Source organism: Nannobrachium achirus, assembly GCF_963921795.1.
Source record: "Nannobrachium achirus genome assembly, chromosome: 9".
Taxonomy (NCBI): Eukaryota; Metazoa; Chordata; class Actinopteri; order Myctophiformes; family Myctophidae; genus Nannobrachium; species Nannobrachium achirus.
The window spans coordinates 60387117-60410858 of record NC_137818.1 but is presented as its reverse complement, the minus strand read 5'-3'; the positions used below and the strand labels follow the sequence as shown (position 1 = coordinate 60410858).

The 23742-nt window shown below is 43.2% G+C and overlaps 1 protein-coding gene across 1 annotated transcript; it reads right to left on the bottom strand.

Moving 5' to 3' along the window:
* Positions 1–1218: 1218 nt before the first annotated feature.
* LOC308291037 (uncharacterized protein) lies at positions 1219–22777 on the bottom strand (the record flags this gene model as incomplete). The annotated part of the gene is made up of 10 exons (XM_080732951.1): positions 22657–22777; positions 18322–18462; positions 17058–17144; positions 15477–15573; positions 10960–11004; positions 9204–9372; positions 8169–8344; positions 5755–6626; positions 3888–3999; positions 1219–1271 (listed from the first exon to the last, which is right to left on the bottom strand). The coding sequence occupies exons 1-10, from the start codon at positions 22759–22761 to the stop codon at positions 1219–1221; spliced, it is 1857 nt and encodes a 618-aa protein (XP_080589077.1). The 5' UTR covers positions 22762–22777.
* Between the last annotated feature and the right edge of the window lie 965 nt (positions 22778–23742).

Below are 23742 nucleotides of genomic sequence, written 5' to 3'. Positions count from 1 at the left end.
ACAGGCTATGCTACACACACACTGCTACACACACACACACATACACACACACACACACACACACGTTTTTCTATGGCAAACGCTGAGGAAAAAGGCTACAGACACACACACAGCCACTCTATGGAGCGGTTTACCACAGCTCAAAAAATATCCACAAATTCAAGACCCTGTGGGGTGAGTAAACATAGAAGAAAAGTCATTTTGGTTGTGAATTATCCCTTAAACCAGGGGCTTCAACAGGGGGTCCGGGACCCCTAGGGGGTCCTCAGAGTTACTACAGGGGGTCCTCCAAATCTTTGAGTGATAGAAACTTTTTTCTCCTTTTTTATATTAACCACTTGAACCCTACCGTCCATATTATGAGGACTTCAGCCGAAAATAGCCGATCTACAAGCTCACAACGCCTCGAGCTTGTAGATCGGCTATTTTTGGTAAAGAGCTTTGGTGTAGAGGGGAAAAAGAGCAGACAGAGTGAAAGGTCAAGTTTATGAAGTACTGATGGTTCAAGTGGTTAAATATTTTAAAACACAAATTGACATGAATCCAGAATACACTGATGATTGTGCTGCCAAACGATGAAACTATATGGAATCTATGAAAAGGTTGTGGGGGTCCCTGCTTCATCTCTCTCTCAACTAAGGGGTCCTTGGCCTGAAAACGTTGAAGACCCCTGCCCTAAACTGTTTAATTTTAGATTTGTATCCTAATCAATAGTGACCCCGTGTGGTAGGTTGAGGACATTCTATTTATTGCAAAAAATGTAAAAACAATATTGTCTTGCACCTTTACAGTAGTAATAAACACATTAACAACGATAAAATAACAAATCAGCAAAACAACAAAACAAGTCAGAAATCCAGTCTGCAATGAACAAAGCTTCAATTGACAAATCCAACAGCAATTCAGTGTCTTAAATTAGCAAGTTAAGAACAAAATAAAACACATTCAATCACAGTGTCCTGTGAAGTTCTAAGAAACATAAAGTTGTTGTCGGGTGGAAACCTTGTATCTCCAAGTTTCAAACGTGTACGTTCTTTCGCAAAGTAAAGCCCTGCTTCATCACACAAGGCCATCGCACAAAAGTAGTGAAAACAGCAGATCTACAAGATCGGCTGTTTTCACTAGTTTAAATCCTTTTAAAAATGATAAATACAAAACGAACGGTTTTGGACATACAAGGTTTTCAACCGATAAAGAACATTAAGGAGGAAAATGACATCAGTCGTCCCATTCGTCATCAAATTCATCGTCTTCATCCTCTTCTTCTTCATCTGAAAGAGAACAAGAGAAGTGTTTATGTCACAACCGCTGGAGTCCAGCTGTGTCTCATCAGCCTGTGTGTATTCATTGTTTTCTCGTTAGCCCCGTGTTAATTGTTTGTTTGTTGTTCTGTGGTCGTTGTGCTCGCGCCTCCTGCTTCTGTGGTCTACTGTACCGGTTCTTTTTCCTCACAACACATCTGCTGTGTGTGTCTGTGTGTGTGTGTGTGCGCGCGGTGTGTGTGTGTGTGTGTGTGTGTGTGTGTGTGTGTGTGTGTGTGTGTGTGTGTGTGTGTGTGTGTGTGTGTGTGTGTGTGTGTGTGTGTGTGTGTGTGTGTGTGTGCAACCTCATTGTTTGCATCACACCACAGGGCTTGTTACAGAAACCATGTCACACATTCTGAATGGCTGCTATGCCTATAAAGGACTTTACATAGCACACCATGACAGAATAGTTGATATCATAGCAAAGGACATCTAAACATTTTGCACCGTCTGTGAGAATGTACAAACATTCCTGTGTCAAACCTTCCATGTTTCATATCTGTACAGAAAATCCAGAAATCTTTGCACATCTCTCTGCTAATACACCAGATGTTGTTGTTGTCAATGAAGGAGACAAATCAGTTTCCATTCTTGAAATTGCCTGTAACTTTGATTCTAGCTTAGAGGAAGCCTTTATGACCAAAGTCATTAAATACCAGCCGCTCCTACGAACCATAACAGAGCTAGGCTATAGGTGCAATCTATTTGTGTTCATCTTTGGCAGCCTTGGACATGTACATACTGTTGTAAGAGGCTTCCAACAACTTGGGATGCCAAAAAAAGCAGCTAAACGGCTTGCAAAGTTCTGTGCAATCTCTTCTACTATCGGTAGTCGAAGGCGAAGGCGTTGCTACATGTACCCTTGAATGATGTGTAGTTATTGGATATTTGTCCAGGATTTGCTGACTGTACATTATTTACAGCACCTTGTAATATTTGTGTCCTTGTACTGTATCTCTTATGTTGACATAAATAAATGATTGTGATTGTGTGTGTGTGTGTGTGTGTGTGTGTGTGTGTGTGTGTGTGTGTGTGTGTGTGTGTGTGAGAGAGAGAGAGAGAGAGAGAGAGAGAGAGAGAGAGAGAGAGAGAGAGAGAGAGAGAGAGAGACCGTCTGTGCTACAGCTGGGTCCTTTTTACTACAATCACCACTCAGGAAAAGTAATTAAGTACACTTTCTCAAGTACTGTACTAAAGTACATTACTTAGATATTTCCTTCTATTTCCAATGTATTTCGTACCTTTACTTACTTTGCTGGTTGAGATCAACAAGATAATAAAATATAAACAAATATAACGACAAATTCGGTGCGGTAGGTCCTGGGAGCTGACAGTAGGCATTGTGTTCCACCTCAGCCCATCCATCTCCCAGTAGGAAGGGAATATCTTAAAAATGTCTTCATCAATGTGTTTGTAAAGGTGTCTGGTAACACATCTCACAAAGACTGAAATTCCATTTCCCTAGGAGAATCTGTGACAGCTGCTGAAAGTTGGGGTCCCATTAAATTAAAAACACACCAAAATAAATATGCTTTAAGTAGCATGTGAGGGGTCAAACTAGTTTTTCATGATTCTGAATCCATTGCAAGCATTTGTTTTGCATGAAAAACATTCCATGGCCAAAAAATGCCCCGACAAAACTATGGTTTCGTGATGAGTCATCACTTTTCACAGCCACCTTCACCCCAAGGAATGTTTTTTTGTGCAAAACGAATGCTTGCAATGGATTCAGAATCATGAAAAAAAAAACTAGTTTGACCACTCACATGCTACTTAAAGCATATTTATTTTGGTGTGTTTTGTCCTGTATAGTTAATTTAATGAGAACCCAACTTTCAGCAACTGTCACAGATTCTCCTAGGGAAACTGAATTTCAGTCTTTGTGGGATGTGTTACTAGCTAGACACCTTTACAAACACATTGGTGAAGACATTTTTTGGTAAGGAATTTATTTCAGGACTTTTTAAGATATTCCCTTCCTACGGGGGTCTAGCAGCACATTGTGAAACAGGGATACTGATACCGACAATAAGCATCTCCGACCTACTTTACTATCCAATAAAGTAGTATTTATTATTCTGAAATGGATAATGAGTACTTTCCCTTAAGCATATTTCTATCCCAACACTTTTGAATTGTATATTTTAAATGGAGCGTAACAGAGCATTTCTAGACTAAGTATAATATCTGAGTACTTGTTCCAATACTGACTGATTGAAATCATCCTGGTTTTCAACGCCAAAATCAATCAATTAAAAGAAATGTCACTATTGTAGATTGATGAGGGATTATGATTCCATATTTGTATGTAATGGTGCATTTATATAGTGCCTTTAACCAAGGTTCTTTACAGATTTACAGATTGTGCATTACATTACATTCACCCATTCACACGCACATTCATACACCGATGGCGGAGGAAACCATGCAATGCATCAAGCTTCTCGTCAGGAGCAACTTGGGGTTCAGAGTCTTGCTCAAGGACTCTTCGACACTAACTCTGGGGGAGCCTCCGTGTTCTAAGACAGCTACTCTACCCCTGAGCCACTGAAATGTGTTCAAGTGTGATTGGTTAATAGTTACCTGAGGAGTGGATGGCTTTACTTCTCTTCTGCATAACCATCATCAGAGCTCCTACGATGCCCTCCCCTCCTTCTGGCTGAGCTGCTTGAGGCCGCTCAGGAGCCTCTGACACCTAGAGGACACACACAACAATGTTGGCACAAAATTGCAATGTGGCATAATATAGACCAAGGGTTCCCAAACTTTTCAGGCCACGACCCCCCCCCCCCCCCCAAATAAGCATATTTTAACTGGGGGGCCCCACCCTGACAAGCGACTGGAATTGTAGGCATTACATTTAAATGTTGTGAAAGGCGTTGTGAGCGTGTAGATCGGCTATTTTCACAATGTTTGCTTCTTTCTTACGTTATATTTGACAATTCGGCCAATTTGGTATTAAAAGGGTCTTAAAAGTCAATACATTGTCACTTTCGAAATGTGCAGCAGCTACCTTGTATCCACTGACTGTAAGCGCAAGTAGGCCTACTGTATGTTGGTTTACTGTTGAGTGAGAAAACAATGTTGCACATTAAAGGGATATTCCACATTCAAAAAAGCTTTTGGTCATTTTATCGTCTAATCAGGCTTTTATGAACACCCTGATCAGTTTTTAATTTGCTTGATTCAATATTTAGATATTTGATGTAAATGTTACCAGGCCCTCCAGGCCCAGGGCCTCTCCCCACACACACCCATTGTAACTTCAAACTTCATTTTAACCATGATAGATTCATTAAAAACACCCATTATTTTTTCTGGTGACTCATAATCACCCTAGGAGGGTATTATATGTGAGCAGGCCGTGTTCTTTCGATAACTTTTTTCATTTATCTTTAATAATAATGTTTTGTATTTCATTTTGTCCATTTTCCCAAATAATTATTAAAAATAAATGAAAAAAGTGATGGATAAAACACGGCCTGCTCACGTATTAAGAGGGTATTATAAGTCACCAGAAAAAAATAATGCGTGTTTTCAATGAATCTATCATGGTTAAAATGGAGTTTGAAGTTACAATGGGTGTGTGTGTGGAGAAAAGCCCATACGGTGTCTCCCTGTAGAAAGTGGAATATCCCTTTAAGCTAATCACCTGGGGACCCCGCAAAATAAGTTGGGGACCCCGACCATAGACATAGAAAGGTAGACGCCTCCTCCGGCTCTGGGGCGTTGGTAAAAGAGGACTGGCAAGCTTCCGGAATTCTGAAGGACGGATGCTCGGTAGGCCAATCAGATGAGGGACTCCCTCTTTCCCACTGCAGGGGGCAGCGGAGTGCCTTCCACAGTTCCACAGTTACGCACTTCCGCCAGTCCTGTTTTACCAGTCGCACCAATGAACTGCAGTGGTGGATTATATCTGTGCACGGGCGTCACAAGGGGGTGGAAAGTGGGACTGAGTTACTAGGGCCCTAGGTAGAGGGGCCCTAGTAACTTTAGCTATCGGTGCCGCGCTGCGAGCTTGTAGATCTAGTAGTCGTGAAAGTGTGTGAAAATCTTTGAATACATGTATTTTTTAAGCGAACATTTGTAACTCAAATTTTGCTTCTGGGGGGTCCCTGGAACTAAATGTTTTGAGATGGGGGTCCGTGGCCAAATACATATCATTTTGGGGGTCCTTCACATGAAAAAGTTTGAGCACCACTGACATGGAAACATAGGTTTCTTGCACACATTTTCAAGAATTTTCAAAAAGCTCGCAGCGATCTGTGAGCTTGTATATCTGCTATTTTCCAATAGTTAACATTCATGGGGGGCCCGCGGTGAATCCTTGTACCCAGGGCCCAGGATTTGGTGTGACGCCCCTGTATCTGTGACCCCGACCCTCGGTTCGGGAACCGCTGATAGACGGTGAGGAGGGGGTGAGGGAGAGAAAACAAGAGGTGTCGCTTACGTTTCTCAGCTTCCTCCCCAGGCGGATCTGATCCAGCAGGGCTCCTTTCCCTCCTCCACCGTCATCTCCACCTCCACCTCCTCCACCTGCTGGTGGAGGAGGAGGAGGAGCGGGCGCAGGGAAACCCGCGGGGCTGTGGACCTGAGGAGCAGGAGCCGCCGGCGCCGGGGGAGGGGGCGGAGGCGGCGGCGCCGGGCCACCTCTGCCGGGCGCGGCGGACGCAACAGGGGGAAGGGGAGGTCCACCTCTGCTTGGCACGGACGCTACTGGTGGAGGGGGAGGAAACCCGCCTCCTCTGCTGGGTGCGGACCCAGGAGGAGGGGGAGGAGGTCCGCCTCGACCGGGCGTCGACGGAAGGGGAGGCGGCGGGCCGCCTCTGCCGGGCACGGACGGCACGGGAGGAGGCGGGCCGCCTCTGCTAAGAGGACCTGACGGGAGAGGGGGAAGGGGCGCGGCCATGGAGTGGTGGTGGTGGGGCGCAGAGGGAGGCGCCGGGCGGGAAGGCCCGGGAGGCGGCGGCGGCGGCAGCGGGAAGTCGTCCTCGGGCGGCGGCGGCAGGGGGAAGTCGTCCTCGGGCGGCGACGCGATGGAGTGCGGGTGAGGCGGGCGTGGGAACCCGCTGCCCCCGCCGCCTCCCCGGGACGACGTGTTGGAGGGCGGAGGAGGAGGCAGTCCTCCCCGCGCCGAGGGAGGGCGCGGGGAGGACTGGCGCCGTTGGGGATGGCCGCCCGGGAGAGGAGGTGGCAGGGAGCCGCCGCTGCCGCCGCGTGTTCCGGAGGAGGCGGGAGGGGGCGGGGCGGGGAGCGATGAGGCCTGGCCAGGCAGTGGAGGGAGGGGCCCCTGTCTGGGGGCTGGAGGCCGGGGAGCGGGCCCTAACAGGACATGCAGAAGAAGAACAACAACAAACAGAAACAAGTTAGGAGCAGTGGCGTCAGTTCAGAAAAAGGCAAGGTATGGCAACATGACTGGTGTCTTGAACGCTCAAGACACCAGTCATGTTGCCATACCTTAGCGACAGGCATGATACATTCATTTTAAGAAGTACATTCTATTTTTTTCCCCCGTTTCTACGGTTTATTGAGCTGGATATGGCAGGAACGGTTGTTCAAGTGCAGCTAAACTTGGCATGTCAGTAAACATGCCACAATTAACATTAATGCATTGCACCAGTGCAGCTGACCTGCGGAACCTGGGAATATACCATTTTGTCAAGATGGGGAGAATAAAAGTGTGGAGAATATAATTATAATACCTGTTAAAGTGACCATTTTGTTAAATTTTGCATTTGTGGATTTATATTTTATAAGTAACTGTTATTCTCCCCCTGGACCCAGGGTATGGCAGCTGCATACCCCTGCCATACCCAATTGATGCCCCTGGTTAGGAGATATGATTAGCTCACAATGAGGTGTGCTGAGTAGTAGCATGCTTTAAAGGACAACTTAGTTTTTTTTACAACAAGGGTTCATATTTTAGATTGCAATTAGAGAAAATAAAAAAAATAGTATTAAAATGTTTTCATTTACTGCTTTCTATCATCTTAGCGATTTGAATGTCTTTGATTTCAGTAGTTGGGGGCATGCATGCAAATATGTCTTTTTAGACACAATATTCCCAAGATGCACCACAATCCTTCATGGGCAGATGTGACTTATGCGGGCTACTGTAAATAGTAATGAAGAAATCGCTGGTTTATTGTGTCTAAAAATACATATTTAGCCACTTGCATGCATGCCCCCAACCACTGAAATCAGTCATTAAAATCGCTAAAACTATAGAAAGAAGTAAATGAAAACATTTTAACAATCATCTTTTATTTTCTCTAATTACAGTCTAAAATATGAACCCTTGTTGTAAAAAAAAAACAAAATTGTCCTTTAAGCTACAATCCATCAATCTTATGTCCTCTTCTTCGGTAGATGAGAGGTAATCGCAAACCATGTCCGAACTACAATAAAGATTTAACGTCCGATCCGCTGCACCATCTGCTTCAAATAACTTATTGACCCCCTCCACCAACCACTGCAGATGTGCTAGTTATATAGTGTGGAGGAAAGCGGTCACAAACGAACCTGTAGCCACTATTGAAATAAAAGTGTCTTACATCGTGGCTATGAGTGTGACAGTTTTCCTTCATTGGCCTACTGTATATTCATGCATTTTGTTATTCTGCCTATCCTGCAAATTTGTATGTTCTTTCGCAAAGTAAAGCACCGCTTCATCATACAAGGCCGTCGCACAAAAGTCATGAAAACAGCTGATCTACAAGCACACAACGCGGCGTTGTGCTTGTAGATCAGCTGTTTTCACTAGTTTAAATCATTTTTAAAATGATGAATGCAAAACGAACGGTTTTGGACATACAAGGTTTTCTCCCGACAACGACGATATGCTAGATAATGCTGAAGTCTGACCTCTGCTGGCCTCTTCTTTCACAGCGTCTAAGCCTCCGTACTCGTTGATGATCTCTATGACCTTCTTGGACGTCTCCTCGTCATTCATCATCGCCGCGTCGATGCCGGCGCTCGACAGCACCTTCATCAGATCAGGGTCCGGGTTGTTGGGGTCCCAACCAAAGTGAGACACATGTCTGACAGAGATTGAGAGAGAGATATTGAGAGAGAGTGAGAGAGCGAGGCAGAGATGAGAAATTATCGACGAGGCAGTGTTGTTTTTGACAGCAAATGTTGATTTAGTTTTAGTCATAGTCTTTTGAATAAAATGTAATTTAGTTTTAGTCATAATTTAGTCACCTGAAAAGTTTTAGTTTTAGTCTAATTTTAGTCGACTAAATATCATGAGATTTTAGTTGACTAAATCTACAGTTGATTTAGTCAACTAAAATGTATTTTGGCAGGCCTTAATGGCATCGTAATGACTGATTTTACACTTGGTTGCATGCTGAAAATAGCTGGATAGAAAAAAGTGGTCGGAGTACAGAGCCAGCCAGCTCAGGTCCTAGTCTAGAAGGTTTAAGTCCTTCCACCATTTGGTTCCATTTGTACACTCAGAGATAAACAGGGGTGTCCTCCAAATTCTGGGCCCTGGGTACAAGGATTCACTGCGGGGGTTTAGCCCATTTAGACTGGGAACACGTTATTACGCATTATTTTGTGCTTTAACTATTGAAAAATAGAAGATATACAAGCTCGCAGCGCGGCACGGCACTCGGTGCCGCGCTTGTAAATCTGCTATTTTTTTTAAAATCTTGACAATGTGTGCAAGTCTATGAATATTTCACTCTGTGCCGCGCTGCAAGCTTTATCTGCTATTTTTCAATAGCTAAAGTATAAGGCCCCTCCACCTTGGGCCCTCGTAACTCAGTCCCACTTTCTCCCCCTTGTGACAACCTTGGAGATAAATTAAAACTCACATACTCTGTAGGAGAGAGATCATCAGCAAATGCAAAGAATAAAAATCGATCTAGAATATAATGAACTTAAACGTACTGAAACCCACTGGGTGCTCCGATGTCTGCTTTGGACAGCTTAGAACCCTTTTTGTTCTTCTTGTCCTTCTTCTTGTCTTTCTTCTTGTCTTTTTTGCTGGTCACAGGTGAAGGAACAGATGGAATTTGGGTCTGTGGGCTCTGGATCTCCACCATGGTGACGGAAGGAGCTGTCAGCAGCAAATAAAATGGCATTTAAATCAGCCCGCCCCACCTTTACCAGCAGCAACATTCAAGTGATGAACACATTAATGCATTACTAATTACAGTCCAATAATAACATTGTGAAATGGAACATTATGCATGATACTTTTAGTAGGCTACTGTAACCATTTTTTGTTGTCCAATTTTACTCATGTTTTTTTTTTTTTTTTTACTTGTAACAGCGTATTTCTATTCTATTCTATTGTATATATTATTGTGGTATTGCTAAATCTACACATATAAAAACTAATCTGAGTTCCTGGGGGGTTTCTGTTGACTTCTGTGCTTGAGGTTGCTTGTAACATTAACCTTTACCTTTATATTCACATGAGTATACTTTTATGTATTAGTTTGTCTCAATTGCTGTGCTGAAATTAATGGGGAGTGCGGAAGAGAGGTGAAGAAGAAAGAGCAGGGTGGAAAAGAATAAGACGGAGAAAACTTTCCGCTGTGATTTGTGACAGAAAAGGGTAGCAGCAAGAAAGAGAAATGCTCTAGGCCTATGGCTTGAAAATGGTGGCACCGGCGAAAAGACGCAGGTCACGGCAGGTGGCAGAATTGAAGATGTTATGATTCTCATTGGGGTGACAAGGAGTGACAAGATTAGGAATTTCTCAATGAGAAGGTCAGACCATGTTTTAAGGTTTGGTGATGAAGCAAGAGGTTGAGATGGTTTGGACATGTGCAGAGGAGGGTTGAGATGGGATGCTGAAGATGGAGCTGGCAGGCAACAAGAGAAGAGGATGACCAAAGAGGTGGTTTATGGATGCGGCGCCGGTGAGAGAGGACATGCATGTGGCTGGATGGGAGTGACCCGGGAAGATGGAAACAGGTGTGGCTTCAAGTTCCCCTGATGGGAATTCGCCGAAAGGAAAAGAGGAATTGCGGTGCTGAAAACGCTAAATATAATAGGCTATAATAATGCTCTATAATATACTAGAACTGTTTTTAAATACATTTAGTATAGCCTATGTAGTACTGTTTTTTATATGGGGCACTCCTAACCTAAGTATTTCACAGTGCATGTGGGCCTACTTCCACCTTGTCATCATAGTGACAATAAACATCTTGAATCTTTTAGTTCTCCTGTTAGTTCTGTTGCACCTCTAATGACAAGTCAATTTACCTTGCCTAAAGGTTTTGTGTCATCAATCATATACCTAATTGTCAGCGTATTTCCACCCAGCCTCAAGGGCTAATCAGCAGAAAGTGAAAACACCTGTATGAGTGTACAATGTAGGCTACATCATGTTGCTTTGCATTTTGTTTGGGATACAGTGTTTGTCAACCATTTTTGTGGCAATGGACCCCTAAAGACTTTCTTTTTTACCACAGATAGAATGGACTAGAATTAACAACAAAATATCGTAGAAGATTAGGCCTAATTGCCGAAATAATTAACAGCCACAGAGAAGAGTAAGATAAAGATTGGACTGAACACAAGGTGTGAACCTCACTGCAAAGGCCTGCCACACGCCATCAACATTCAAGAACACTTAAAAACAAATCTTATAATCAGAGAAGTTGATAACTACAGTATATTTGTGTCCTACCTTTAGGTGAAGGCAGGTGTCGCTGGTGCTTCCTCTCTGCGACGGCTATGGAATGGAAGAACAAGGTAGGATTAATGAGCTAGCTTGCATGGTAATCATTTCCTTCTTCCTTAACAGTGGGGTTATCTAAGATATGTTGCCTGCAACCTGAGGAGAGGAAAGTCTGACTACCAAATTAATGTGGAATTAAAGTAGCCATAAATCATAAGCTCTTGTAGAGTGCTAAGAGTGCTTTTATTTTGGGACGTTTTAGCACTCTACAAGAGTCCCAAAATAAAAGCACTCTACAAGCGTTATGATTTATGTCTAGAATTAAAGTATCTCTGGGTGACAGAAGGCCTATGTTAAAGAGTATTGTCCAGTAACAGGTCATTTCAGCTGTTTAGTGAACAGAACATAAATGTTCAGAGGTTGGGATACCAATTTGTGTTCCAGTTTTGTGTCTCCTCATTTTGGTGTTGTTTAGCCTGTATATTAGTTCTCTTCTTTATTAGTAGCCTATTAGTAGTAGCTAACAGTACTAACAGTAGGGAACTGTTTCACCTGTGTATGCCCTCATATTGTGTTCTAGCCATAAATCATCTTGTACAGTGCTTTTATTTTGGGAAAACGTCACAAAATAAAAGTACTCTACAAGCGTTATGATTTATGGCTAATGGTGTTCCATGTCCAGGCCAGTATTTGACATCAGTACTAGACGTTCTTGTGCCCAGGGCAGGGGCCGGGGTGTGCATGCTCAGTATATGAGGGATTGAATGTAGGAGTCTCAGAAGTAATGTTGAATGTTGCAGTGCCCATTGGGCAGATCTTTATGCCCAAGCATGGTGTATCGTGTCCAGGCCAGTCTGTGATGTGTCAGTACTATGACGTCAGAGTATGACGTCAGAGTACTGTAGACAGATGGCAGACGGACAGACATTGGGTAATGTTCCTCCATGATGAGTCAGGTAGGAGCGTATGTGTTGTAACCCTGTTGTAGCCCTAACCCAAACCCTATAATGGTCAATAGGCCACATGCTCCTTCGGAGGTCTGAAAAAGTTTTAGATGTATAAGGAGCATGCATTGCACATACTCGTAAGCCCAAACCCAAACTCACCCCAACCCCAATACTACCCAATGATGATTTTTGGCATACTTGAAATGTGTCCTCTGCATTTACCCGCAGTGAGCAGCCATTCACTCGGGTAGCCGGCGCTCTGGGAGCAATTAGGGGTTAAGAGTCTTGCTCATGGACACGCATTGACACATTGTTTGGCCTGGCCAACTAGGGCATACATGGGCAACTGGCGGCCCGGGGGCCACATGCGGCCCCCACCTTTGCTTAATGCGGCCCGCAGGTTAATACCGGAATACTGATATATTATTGATTTCAGCTGTTACAATTCCAAGCATGACCTGCTTTAATTCCGTCAGTCTATATAAGTAGCTTAATTTCTAGTGGTATTAAAATGTATTTTTTTTTATGTCCAATGTATTTGTATTTAAGTTAATAAATTTAACATGAGTATATAACTAAATGTGTTTGAAATTAAAGCAAAATGTTACATTTCAGGATTCCAATTCAAAAATAACAAAAAAAGAATTCAGGATTCCAATTCAAAAGAAGCAAAAATAGCCGATCGCGCTGCGATGCGTTTTGAGCTTGTAGATCTGCTATTTTTGCTGCTTTTAAATGAGATGCTAGAATGACAAAGTAGGATGAAGCATTATGCAATGTGGCCCTCTGGAGTGAAGGTGGGAATATAGTGGCCCTCGCCATCATCAAAGTTGCCCACCTCTGAACTAGGGGCTCTGGCTCCCAAACCACTCAGCTATAGCCGCCCCTGAGAGAACATAGAGTGGAGGGAACATAGTCCTGACCCTGAATCAGGCCATGCCATGCACATGATATTTAGTTTTCTGTAGGCTGCATGCTCACTAATAGATAGATAGAAATGTGTTGTCATTATGTCAGCGTGACCATTACACACAGCTCTAAATATTTATAGCTCCCATACTATTAATAGCCGTGATATTTGGCTGTCATTGTAAATCCATGACTTTGTTGTTGTGGTAATTGCGTCTACGACAGGCCTGTTGAAAGGCACAAGTGTTATCATATTCCGTAACAAGTTTGTTTTGGCCATGGATGTCAACATTTCACTTGTTGAAATACTAGACAGATAAGGCGTTTCACAGGGAGGACGTAAGACGTGTGAAGGAACAAGCTATCTCTCCCACGCAAGTTTCGCTCCTTTGTGAAAAAGTGCCCCTGACCAACCTATGGTAAAGAGATCTAAATGGTGAATGGTGCATTTAGCCTTTAACCCATTTAGGCCTAGAAATGATTGAATGCTTTAACCAATGAAAAACAGCAGATATACAAGCTCACAGCGCGGCACCGAGTGCCGCGCTGTGAGCTTGTAGATCTGCTGTTTTTGAAAGATTCGTGAAAATGGGTGCAAATTTTTGAATATATGTATTTTCAAAGCGAACGTTTGTAACAAACATTTCGCTTCTGGGTGGTCCCTGGAACTAAATATTTTGAAATGGGGGTCCGTGGCCAAATAAATATCGTTTTGGGGGTCCTTCACATGAAAAGGTTTGAGCACCACTGACATAGTAGTCTCTCAAGAAGAGACTAACTGAGCTCCAGTTAAGTGAAAAGGACCTTTTCTTTGACGATGGCTGGCCAGATTGCTGACATAGAAACATTGTTTTTTTTTCTCCAAAAATCTTAGAAGGATTCAAAAGACACTTATAGAATCGGGACAAAATTCTAATTTTCACGATTTTTCAAAAATAGCAGATCTACAAGCTCGCAGCGCGGCACTCGGTGTCGCGCTGTGAGCTTGTATATCTGCTATTTTTGAATATTTAAAGCATAAAATATTGCGTCATAATGTGTTCAGGCCTAAATGGGTTAAAACACTTTAAAATGTGCATTGAGTTATTTCATACACACATTCACACACACCGTAACTTGCTCGTTGGGGGCTGTTAGGGGTTCAGTGCCTTGCTCAATGTCACTTCGACTATAACCCAGGGCGAGCCAGGGCTCGAACCGGGTAACTTTGAATTCCCAAGCGGCTGCTCTACCTCCTGAGCTCTGCCTTCCTCCCCACCCTACCCGAGAACACATCCAATTGTGTTGGTTGGAGCGCCCGGCCAAGTCAGAGGGACTGGATCATCCAAACCACTCCAGTCGGTGCCATAATAATAATAATAATGGATTGCATTTTTATAGCGCTTTTCTAAGCAAGTTGCGAACTCAAAGCGCTTACAATGGTCCATTCATTCATACATTGGGAGGTGAAGCGGCGAACAGTCAACGCCAGCGTCCTCACTTCCCACATTCACACACCAATGGTGGCAACTGACAAGCTAACACCATGTCATAGTTCCGACCTCCCATTATTCTGACCTGACCACCTAAACCTAACCTTAACCCTCTGTAAAACTAACACTGGTGAATGCTAACCTGGTGAAATGCTAACCTTTCGACGCTGGTGAATGCCCACCTGGTGAATGTTAACCTGGTCGGACCAACGGGTGGTCGAATCAATGCTCAGTCCCCCCCTCCAGTCGCCACGGTCTACCCCTACACCACCCGGCTGGCTGCAGCCTAGGAGCCTCAGACTCCAGGGGACCAGTAAGCAATAATAAATCAAAGCAGGCAGGCTGATGAACCGCTGTGGCCAGATGGTCAACAAAATGTACCCAGAAAAGAAAGGGTTTCTGCTAATGTGTTCACTGTAATATGAAGATATCAGCATATCAGGAAATTAACCAGCGTTTGGGATTGCTTAACAATATCCAGTGCCTCCCAGAACACAAAATGTGTTCATTAGGAATCAGCCAATAAACAAATTACCGTATTTTCCGGACTATAAGGCGCACTTAAAAGCCTTTAATTTTCTCAAAAAACTACAGTTTATAGTCCAGTGCGCCTTATATATGGATCATTCATTGACATTAACATTCCCTTTAGCACAGCTCCATCTGTCTATTATGTGCGCCTTATAGTCAGGTGCGCCTTATATATGAAAACAGTTTGAAAATAGACCATTCATTGACAGTGCGCCTTATAGTCAGGTGCGCCTTATAGTCCAGAAAATACTGTAGACTAGGCTACTCATAAGACTTGTAAGACTATGCAGAGGGAATGGTCCATTTCAAAGGATTCATAATGAGCTAAAACGATCGGCAAGGGAATATTTAGGAAAGAGAACATAATACATGTTTTTGTAGACATCGTCTTACGATCTATCTAACTCTGCCGGTGCATGACCATCTCATTGATCAAAAACAAAATTAGATCCTCCATGGAACAGAACAGAAGTAAATCTGACATGCATGTCTTTTTAAAGTAACTTGTTAAGGGAACTGGAATTGTGATATTAGGGCAGACTTATTGGTATCTGATTATCATAGTAAAGCAAAACATGATGGCCAAAGTTACTGTACAGTATATAACATGATATGGTAGACATAAATGCTAAAGATGCTGATGTGAAGTACAAAAGAATATACTGACCGTGGCGATTAATTCTTAGGTTTATCTTCTCTTCGACAACATTTTGAAAGTGTTGACCTTCTTGTGCATCTGCAAAGTTCAGCCCCACTTGACAGTCCTGCATGGTGTTAGAATTAACAATGTAATGGTGCATTTATATAGCACTTTTATTCCAAAGCGCATTACATTGACCCATTCACACACACATTCAAACAAACACAGGCGCAATTAGGGGTCCAGCGTCTTGCTCAAGGACACTTTGACACTAACTCTGGGGGAGCCTGGGATCGAACTGGGAACCTTGTGGTTTTCCATCAGGCCGCTCTACCGGCAACTCTACCCCTGAGCCCCTGCCGCCCCTCAACATCAACAGTATAGATTCTGCATGCTCTATGCCAGGGGTCTTAAAACCCGCTAGGGGGTCCTCAGAGTTACAGGGGGTCCACAGAGTTACAGGGGGGCCACCAAATCTTTTGTGTGATAGGATAGGATGGATCATGTTTTTTACATTAACCATTTGAACCCTAGCATCCCTATTCTGAGTGGAACGTCTTTGCCAAAAATAGCAGATCTACAAGCTTACAACGCCTCGCGCTGCGAGGCGTTGTAAGCTTGTAGATCGGCTATTTTTGGCAAAGACGTTTCTTGAGGGAAAAGAAGAGCAGTATTTGACGGTTCAAGTGGTTAAATGTCTGAAAATACACATTACTCCAACATGATGACAGTGCTGTCAAAACAAGTCCAAGAAATCTATGAACATTTTCAATCTGCAACACAATTTTATACAATGTGTAGTGGGGGTCCCTGCTTCATCTCTCTCTCAGCTAAGGGGTCCTTGGCCTGAAAACGTTGAAGACCCCTGCTCTATGCCATCAATATGCAGGACAGAATGCCATAAGCAGGCCTCAACTCAAGTAAAAGGTTATTGCTTAAAAAAAAAAGTTTAGTAATTTCTGTGTTGTCAATGCTGTTTGTATCCTACTGACTCATCTTCCAGTTACGAACCCCTGCTGGGTGGACTACTCCTCCTACCCTGCCCAACACTCCCTGCTGACAGGTGTCGCCCCCCCAGCCCATAGGAGTATGTGCAATGACCAATATCACCCTCCCCCCTGGCTTCCCTCCCCCGAACACTAGCCAATTGTGTTCACATAGGCGCCCGACAAAGCCGGATGCACCACGATGGATTTAGCTTGCAGCCACATGAAGCTGGATATTTCGGCCGCAAAGTTGGATATTTTTTAAACCGGATAAATAAGTGAAGACATTGAAAAATATCCGATTCACTGGATCCGTGTAGACAGGGAACCCGGATATCTCTGAAGACTTTACTGTGTGTGTGCTTGTTAGACCTAGATATCTTTGTCATGTGGACCTAGATATTTTTCTATGTGGATATCTGAAAAACCGGGATATATGAAATATCCAGCTCCGTATGGACCTAGATATTTTTCTATGTGGATATCTGAAAAACCTGGATATATGAAAAATCCAGCTCTGGTGGTACTTCACAACTGCGCCACCCGAGAGCCACATTTTTAATAGATATTTTTTTATTGCTAACAAAAACTGTAAAGGAAAATAGAGAGGGAGTTTGCTTACGTCTGCAGCGAATGTGTGAAAGTATGTGTGGGGACAGTCATAAGTGAATTCGTCATAGAGTTCTTGTTCCCATAGTAGTTTTCCTGCCTGTGAAAAGAAGAGAATTTATACTTTTAACCTTTCAATAACAGCCATCTGTATGCCATGCTTACTACCTGCTTTACTCCTTTTCATCATTATTACAATTTATTTTTAGTTTTGTTTACTTCTAGCTGTATCTTTTTTCTTTATCTGTCCTGTTTCATTTCATTGCTGTGGTACAGAATTTCCCCTGTGGGATCAATAAAGGTCAGTCAGTCAGTAGTCTGGGATCACTTCACTTTTCGGGGTTAACCGGTCTGGAGTGGAAACCACAACACGTTATGTTGTAGTCCCCAAAGGACTACAATTTGCCGGAACTATCAAACCGGATTCAGTTTTAACCCAAAATAATTCCCCTGCGCTCAAGGACATACTTTTAGGGCCTACCTAATAAACTCCTTGATGCAGAGTAGTTTTGCTTTTGAAAAATGTGTTTGGTATATGCATCTTTTAGTCCAACTCGTAGCAACTGGCATGACTACGCAAGGCTACTCGAGCATTTTAAAAGGGATTGGGGAAACAAACGGGGGAACCAAATCAAAGCGACGCCGCTTCTTCTAGTGGTTTCCGCGCTTTAGGCGGAAACCAAACGGGCTGTAGTGAACGAACACCAGGCTTTCCCCCAGAAAGCCTGGTAGGCGAGGTTAGTCAGTCAGTCAGTCAATGAGTGAGTCAGTCCGTCCGTCCGTCTGTCCCTCTCTCATTGTTGTCTTTAACAGTGGTTCCCAAGTTTTAGCTCAGTTTTAGCCCAAAAAAGAAATTTGCCCGGGACCTAAACTAGTGAAGATAGCGTTGCGAGGCGTTGTGAGCATGTAGATCTGCTATTTTCACAATATTTATCTGCGGAACCGAGTCACATTAAATGTAATACCTACAATTCCAAGTGCTTGTCAGGGTGGGGGTCCCCAGTTCAGATATGTTTATTTTGGGGGTCACGGCCTAAAAAGGTTTGCGAACCCCTGGTATAGAGCATTAACAAATTCATCCACCGGGGGCATTGACAACTCATTCTTATGACTTCCTATCTAGCCAAGCTTTATAAACTATAGATTTTTTTAAAGAGAAAATTATTAAAAACTAAGAATAAGCGAATATTCGACTTCGGTGAACAACGTCGAATAGTGACTTTGATATTCGAATATTCTAATATTTGGTGAAAGCCCTACTGTGTGCGTAACATTACCTTCACGTCAAACGTTCGTATGAAGTAGGAGCGCTGGTGGTTGTCCTTGACGAAACACGCCACTGCAGTGTGCTGGTGACTCCAGCAGGACGGACTGTGAGGCAGCGCCATGTACAGCTGGACCACTGAGGTGGCTAGAGACTACACACACACACACACACACACACACACACACACACACACACACACACACACACACACACACACACACACACACACACACACACACACACACACACAGTGGCGTCAGTTCAGAAAAAGCTAAGGTATGGCAACATGACTGGTGTCTTGCACGCGCGCGAAGCATGATACATTTATTTTAAGAAGTATATTCTATTTCCCCCCCCCGTTTCTATGGTTTCTTGGGCTGGATATGGCATTCTGGGACGGTTGTTCAAATGCAGCTAAACTTGGCATGTTAGTAAATGTGCCACAATTAACAATAATGCAGCTGACCTGCAGAACCTGGGAATATACCATTTTGTCAAGATGGGGAGAATACGTGTGCGGAGAATAATACCTTGTTACAGACACACACACACACACACACACACACACACACACACACACACACACACACACACACACACACACACACACACACACACACACAGGTCATCAGCATTTTAAGACAGATAGTTGTGGGCTCGAGCACAATATGTTATCCTCATTCTTTTTTTATTTATTTTTTATCTATCATACATCTGTCTACTCCTACTGTACATACAACGAAAAACAACATTCAAACTTATATGTGTTCAGCTTACTGTGGAGACGTGTGTTATTACTTTTCTTGCTTTTCCCGCTCTTTTCCGCTGTTTTTTTCCTTTCCTACTTTTTCCTGGCTTGGCCACTTTATCGCTGCTTGCAGCTATATTATAACATTGTTTCTTGGCTTAAAGCGAGCCCACAATTGTTTCGAAGGAACAATATTTTCTAGTTTATGAATGACATTAATTTTGTTTTTTATTGTAGCTTGTAGATCTGCTATTTTTGGTACATGACACTATATAAAAGAGGTATAATTCCAGCCCTTACCCCGAAACCTAACCTTTATAAATGCCTGATCCTGAACTGAATCTTTTCATAATTGTAAGACTAGTTCTATGAATCTTTTTTTAACCATGAAACCAACATTTCCTCACAAAAGCAGAAACTGTCCTCACAATATCCATGTGTCTCAGACACACGCACGCACGCACGCACCTCTCTTTCTCACACACACACACACACACACACGCGCACGCACACACACACACACACACACACACACACACACACACACACACACACACACACACACACACACACACACACACACACACACACACACACACACACACACACACACACACACACACACACACTGTGACCCTGGCTTTGTGTGGAAGTGTCCTTGAGCAAGACATGGAAACCCTAACAGTTAACTGATCCCGTTTGGTTTCCTCCCCTATTGGTGTGTGTGAATGTAATGCACATTGTAAAGCGCTTAGTTTGGATGAAGATGCTTTAGAAATTCAGACCGATATGAGTAATAACAATATTTAAATCACCCCATTATGAATTTATTCATCATGTATAATAATAACACCTTAGTTAATGTATCAAGTTAATTTGTGAGTCTGTGTCATGACATGAAGAACTAGAAAGGTCCAATTCTGGGAAATTGCAAGTGTGTAGCGAGTGAGTAGCGAGTCGCAAGGAATCCATTGGGGAATGAATTCCGTCTGATCATTTATATCAGGGGTCTTCAACGTTTTCAGGCTAAGGACCCCTTAGTTGAGAGAGAGATGAAGCAGGGACCCCCACAACCTGTTCAAAGATTCCATATAGTTTCATCGTTTGACAGTGCAATCGTCAGTGTATTTTGGATTCATGTCAATTTGTGTTTTCAGATATTTAACCACTTGAACAGTCAATACTTGACCTTTCCCTCTGTACTTAGTCTGCTCTTTTCCCCCTCTACACCAAAGCTCTTTGTGAAAATAGCTGAGGCGTTGTGAGCTTGTAGATCTGCTATTTCTCTATAAGTTTTCTATCACACAAAGATTTGGAGGACGCCCTGTAGTAACTCTGAGGACCCCTAGGAGTCCCGGACCCCCTGTTGAAGACCCCTGTTATATATTGTGATGTCAAGTGAAGCATGACCATTTTTTCTGAATGGACATTATATTGTCCGAGATAGAGAACTATTTTCAAACCAGATAACTTCAGTTAAAAGGTTAACAAACAAGGTTCACTTTAGCTGGCAAAAGGTTTTCAGACCTAGAACAATATTTTGTTATAACAGCAACCAGGAGCGTCACAAAGTGGGGGGGTAACTGAGTAACTAGGGCCCAAGATGGTGTGGCCTGTCTTTAGCTATTAAAAATCGAACCTCTGTTCGAAGTGGAGCTCTGTGTGTGTGTGTGTGTGTGTGTGTGTGTGTGTGTGTGTGTGTGTGTGTGTGTGTGTGTGTGTGTGTGTGTGTGTGTGTGTGTGTGTGTGTGTGTGTGTGTATTGCAGTTGATGCTCAGGGCAGGCTAGACTCAACAGCACCTCTCTGGTCACCCAGGGTTACTACATACAGGCTACATACAGACCCACAGACCCACCCACCCACCCACATACCCACATACCTACACACACGGCCACGTATAGGGTAGCTTGTGTTCCACACAGCTCCAAAAATAGCAGCATGCTGCGAGCTTGTAGATCTGCTATTTTCTTGTGAAAATGTGCGGAAATCTTGGAATATATTTTTAAGCTAACATTTGTGGGGGGGGGGGGTGTCCCTGGAAGTATTTTGAGATGGGGGAGGTCTGTTGCCAAATACATATCATTATGCGGGTCCTTCACATGAAAAGGTTTGAGCACCACTGACGTAGAAACATAGTTTCCTTAGAAGGATTTGAAATATTCAGACTCCGCACAAATGTTCAAGATTTTTCACAAAATAGCAGATCTATATCTGCTATTCTTCAAAAGCACAAAATACCGGTAATTGAAGTGAATCCTTGTACCCAGGGCCCAGAATTTGGTGCGACACCCCAGATAGCAACCACACGAACAATTCCGTTTTAACATTTACATCATTGTGATGTCAAATAAAGCATACCAATCCTGTCTGATTAGTCATGCTTGAAAATAGATTAAGTTAACTATTTTCAACCCAGATAACAGTCAAAAGGTTAAGAAGAACAGGTTTACTTTAGCTGGCAAACAGTTCTCAGACCTAGAACAATAGTTTGTTGCTGTTTGGAGTTATTTACAAAGGATGACATCTGCCATGGGATCACCCTAATCTGGCATAACGCCAGTGTGACGTCACAGTATGTCGTCACATCTTCATTTAAATGCATACTGATCGCCTGGCACACGGAAAGAGAAACAACTGATACTCAGGACTTTAAGTGACAATTCACAGCCCAAACCAGTGCCCCTAAGCGCATTCTTCTCTATAGGGTGTTAAAACATGCCTGGCTTGTCATATTGATTTTGCTCTTTTTGCCAGGTTTGCCACGACGGAAGGCATTTGTTTGCCTTTAAACTCAACAGCTTCAAGGCAGTAAACAGGAAGGCAAAGTTCTGCTGAAATGTGTGTGCTCAACGACTAGGCTAATTCTCACCAGAGGAAGAATAGTTTAACCACTGTTTCCTGCCTGAGCTGCCTGCTTTTTTGATGACCTAATATTAGCAACACCCAAGAACAAACATATACTTTTATAGGCAGCATTGCAGCAAAGGTGTTGAATTACTAAGACATATCCAAGTCATATTAATAATAATTATTATTATAATAAGAAAACCCAGTATTTCACTCCAACGGGAGTGTGCATGTAATGAGAAAACTCAACAATAAGTAGCAAGGAAAGAAGTGGCAGTAGAGATAAGTTCACTCTCACCTTTAGGCCAACTCATGGGAATGGAGAGATTAGGTTTCACCACCAACCGGAAGAACAAAGATTTGACTTAAAATACTGTACACTGTATATACTGTTATAACTTGTGTTGCATGGACATGGATTATGGGCGCAACAGTTAACAGAAAATAATAGATAGATACAGGCTGACAGTATATCACCTGGATGTTACTTTCACAAATTAGACTGGTGGATCTCAAAGGGGGTCCAGGGAGCCCTCTCGGTTCCTCGAGGAGGTCCCAAATGGACCCCCTCTTTACAGGTCTGAAACTCTCATCAAATTAAAACGCTTGAGAACCACTAGATCTAGAGACATATCGGCCCGCAGACAACATCATAAGGACAGATCAATATCCAGCATCCTGCAGTGTAATAGCTCATGATACATCCTCTCCCCTCCCATGCACTCTCTCTCTCTCTCTCCAGAACTTACAGCACACCTTCTGCCTAGAAGGTCCAGCACCATGTTGTTCTCCTGCGAGCTCAGCAGGGCGCTGGGGACGCTGTCACTCTTATTAGCCTTGGATTTGCGGTTCATAGTTCTCTCTTAAAACGTCCTCTCAGCGGTATATAGTCTTGAAGGAGGGGTGTGCGGGGCTGCCGTGAGAGCATCTGTCCTCTTCAGTCTTCAGGACGTCGTCTGTGTGTGTTCACTCTTGCACACAACGGCAGAAAGCAGGAAATGGACACGACCGCATTATTCAACCCCCTACTTTTCTTCTCTCTTCTATTTCTCTCAGGGCTGAAGTGATACTTCCAGTTTCTAGTTCAGCTGCTTTTATAATTGGCTGTCGGTTGTTGTTGTTCTTCCTCTTTTTGGGCTGCACTTTGTGCTGAGCAACAACAACTGCAGAGGAATGATAAGCATTGGTATGGTAATGCATTTTATCCATTGTTTTTACTTTCGGTACACAATAAACCTTTCGGTACACAATAAACCAATAAAAAAAGCATTAGGTACAAATGGCAAACACTGCTCTTTATTGACAGGTCACAATACTGAAATTAATTTACAAATGTACAGGACAAAGCCTAAATAGTCATATATTTCAAGGACATTTTTTATTCAGAAATGGCCTTCATTCTATATAGCAGTGGTTCTCAAATTGGGCCCTTGAGGGGATTCCAATCCAAGGGGTCTCCAGCTAATTGACTGCCTGTCTAGACATGTATGTCCCTAACCGACCCCTCCAGGTACTCCAGCGCTAGCATGCTTGACGTGCCTGGAATTACATATCGTCACTGTCGAGCAGAAACCTTGTATCTCCAAGTTTCGAATTTGTACGTTCTTTCGCAAAGTAAAGACCTGCCTCATCATACAAGGCCGTCGCACAAAAGTAGTGAAAACAGCCGATCTACAAGCACACAACGCCGCGCGGTGCGAGGCGTTGTGTGCTTGTAGATCGGCTGTTTTCACTAGTTTAACATTTTAAAATGATAAATGCAAAACAAACGGTTTTTGGACATACAAGGTTTCCACCCGACAACGACGAGATAAAAAATATGGTGAGACACGAGG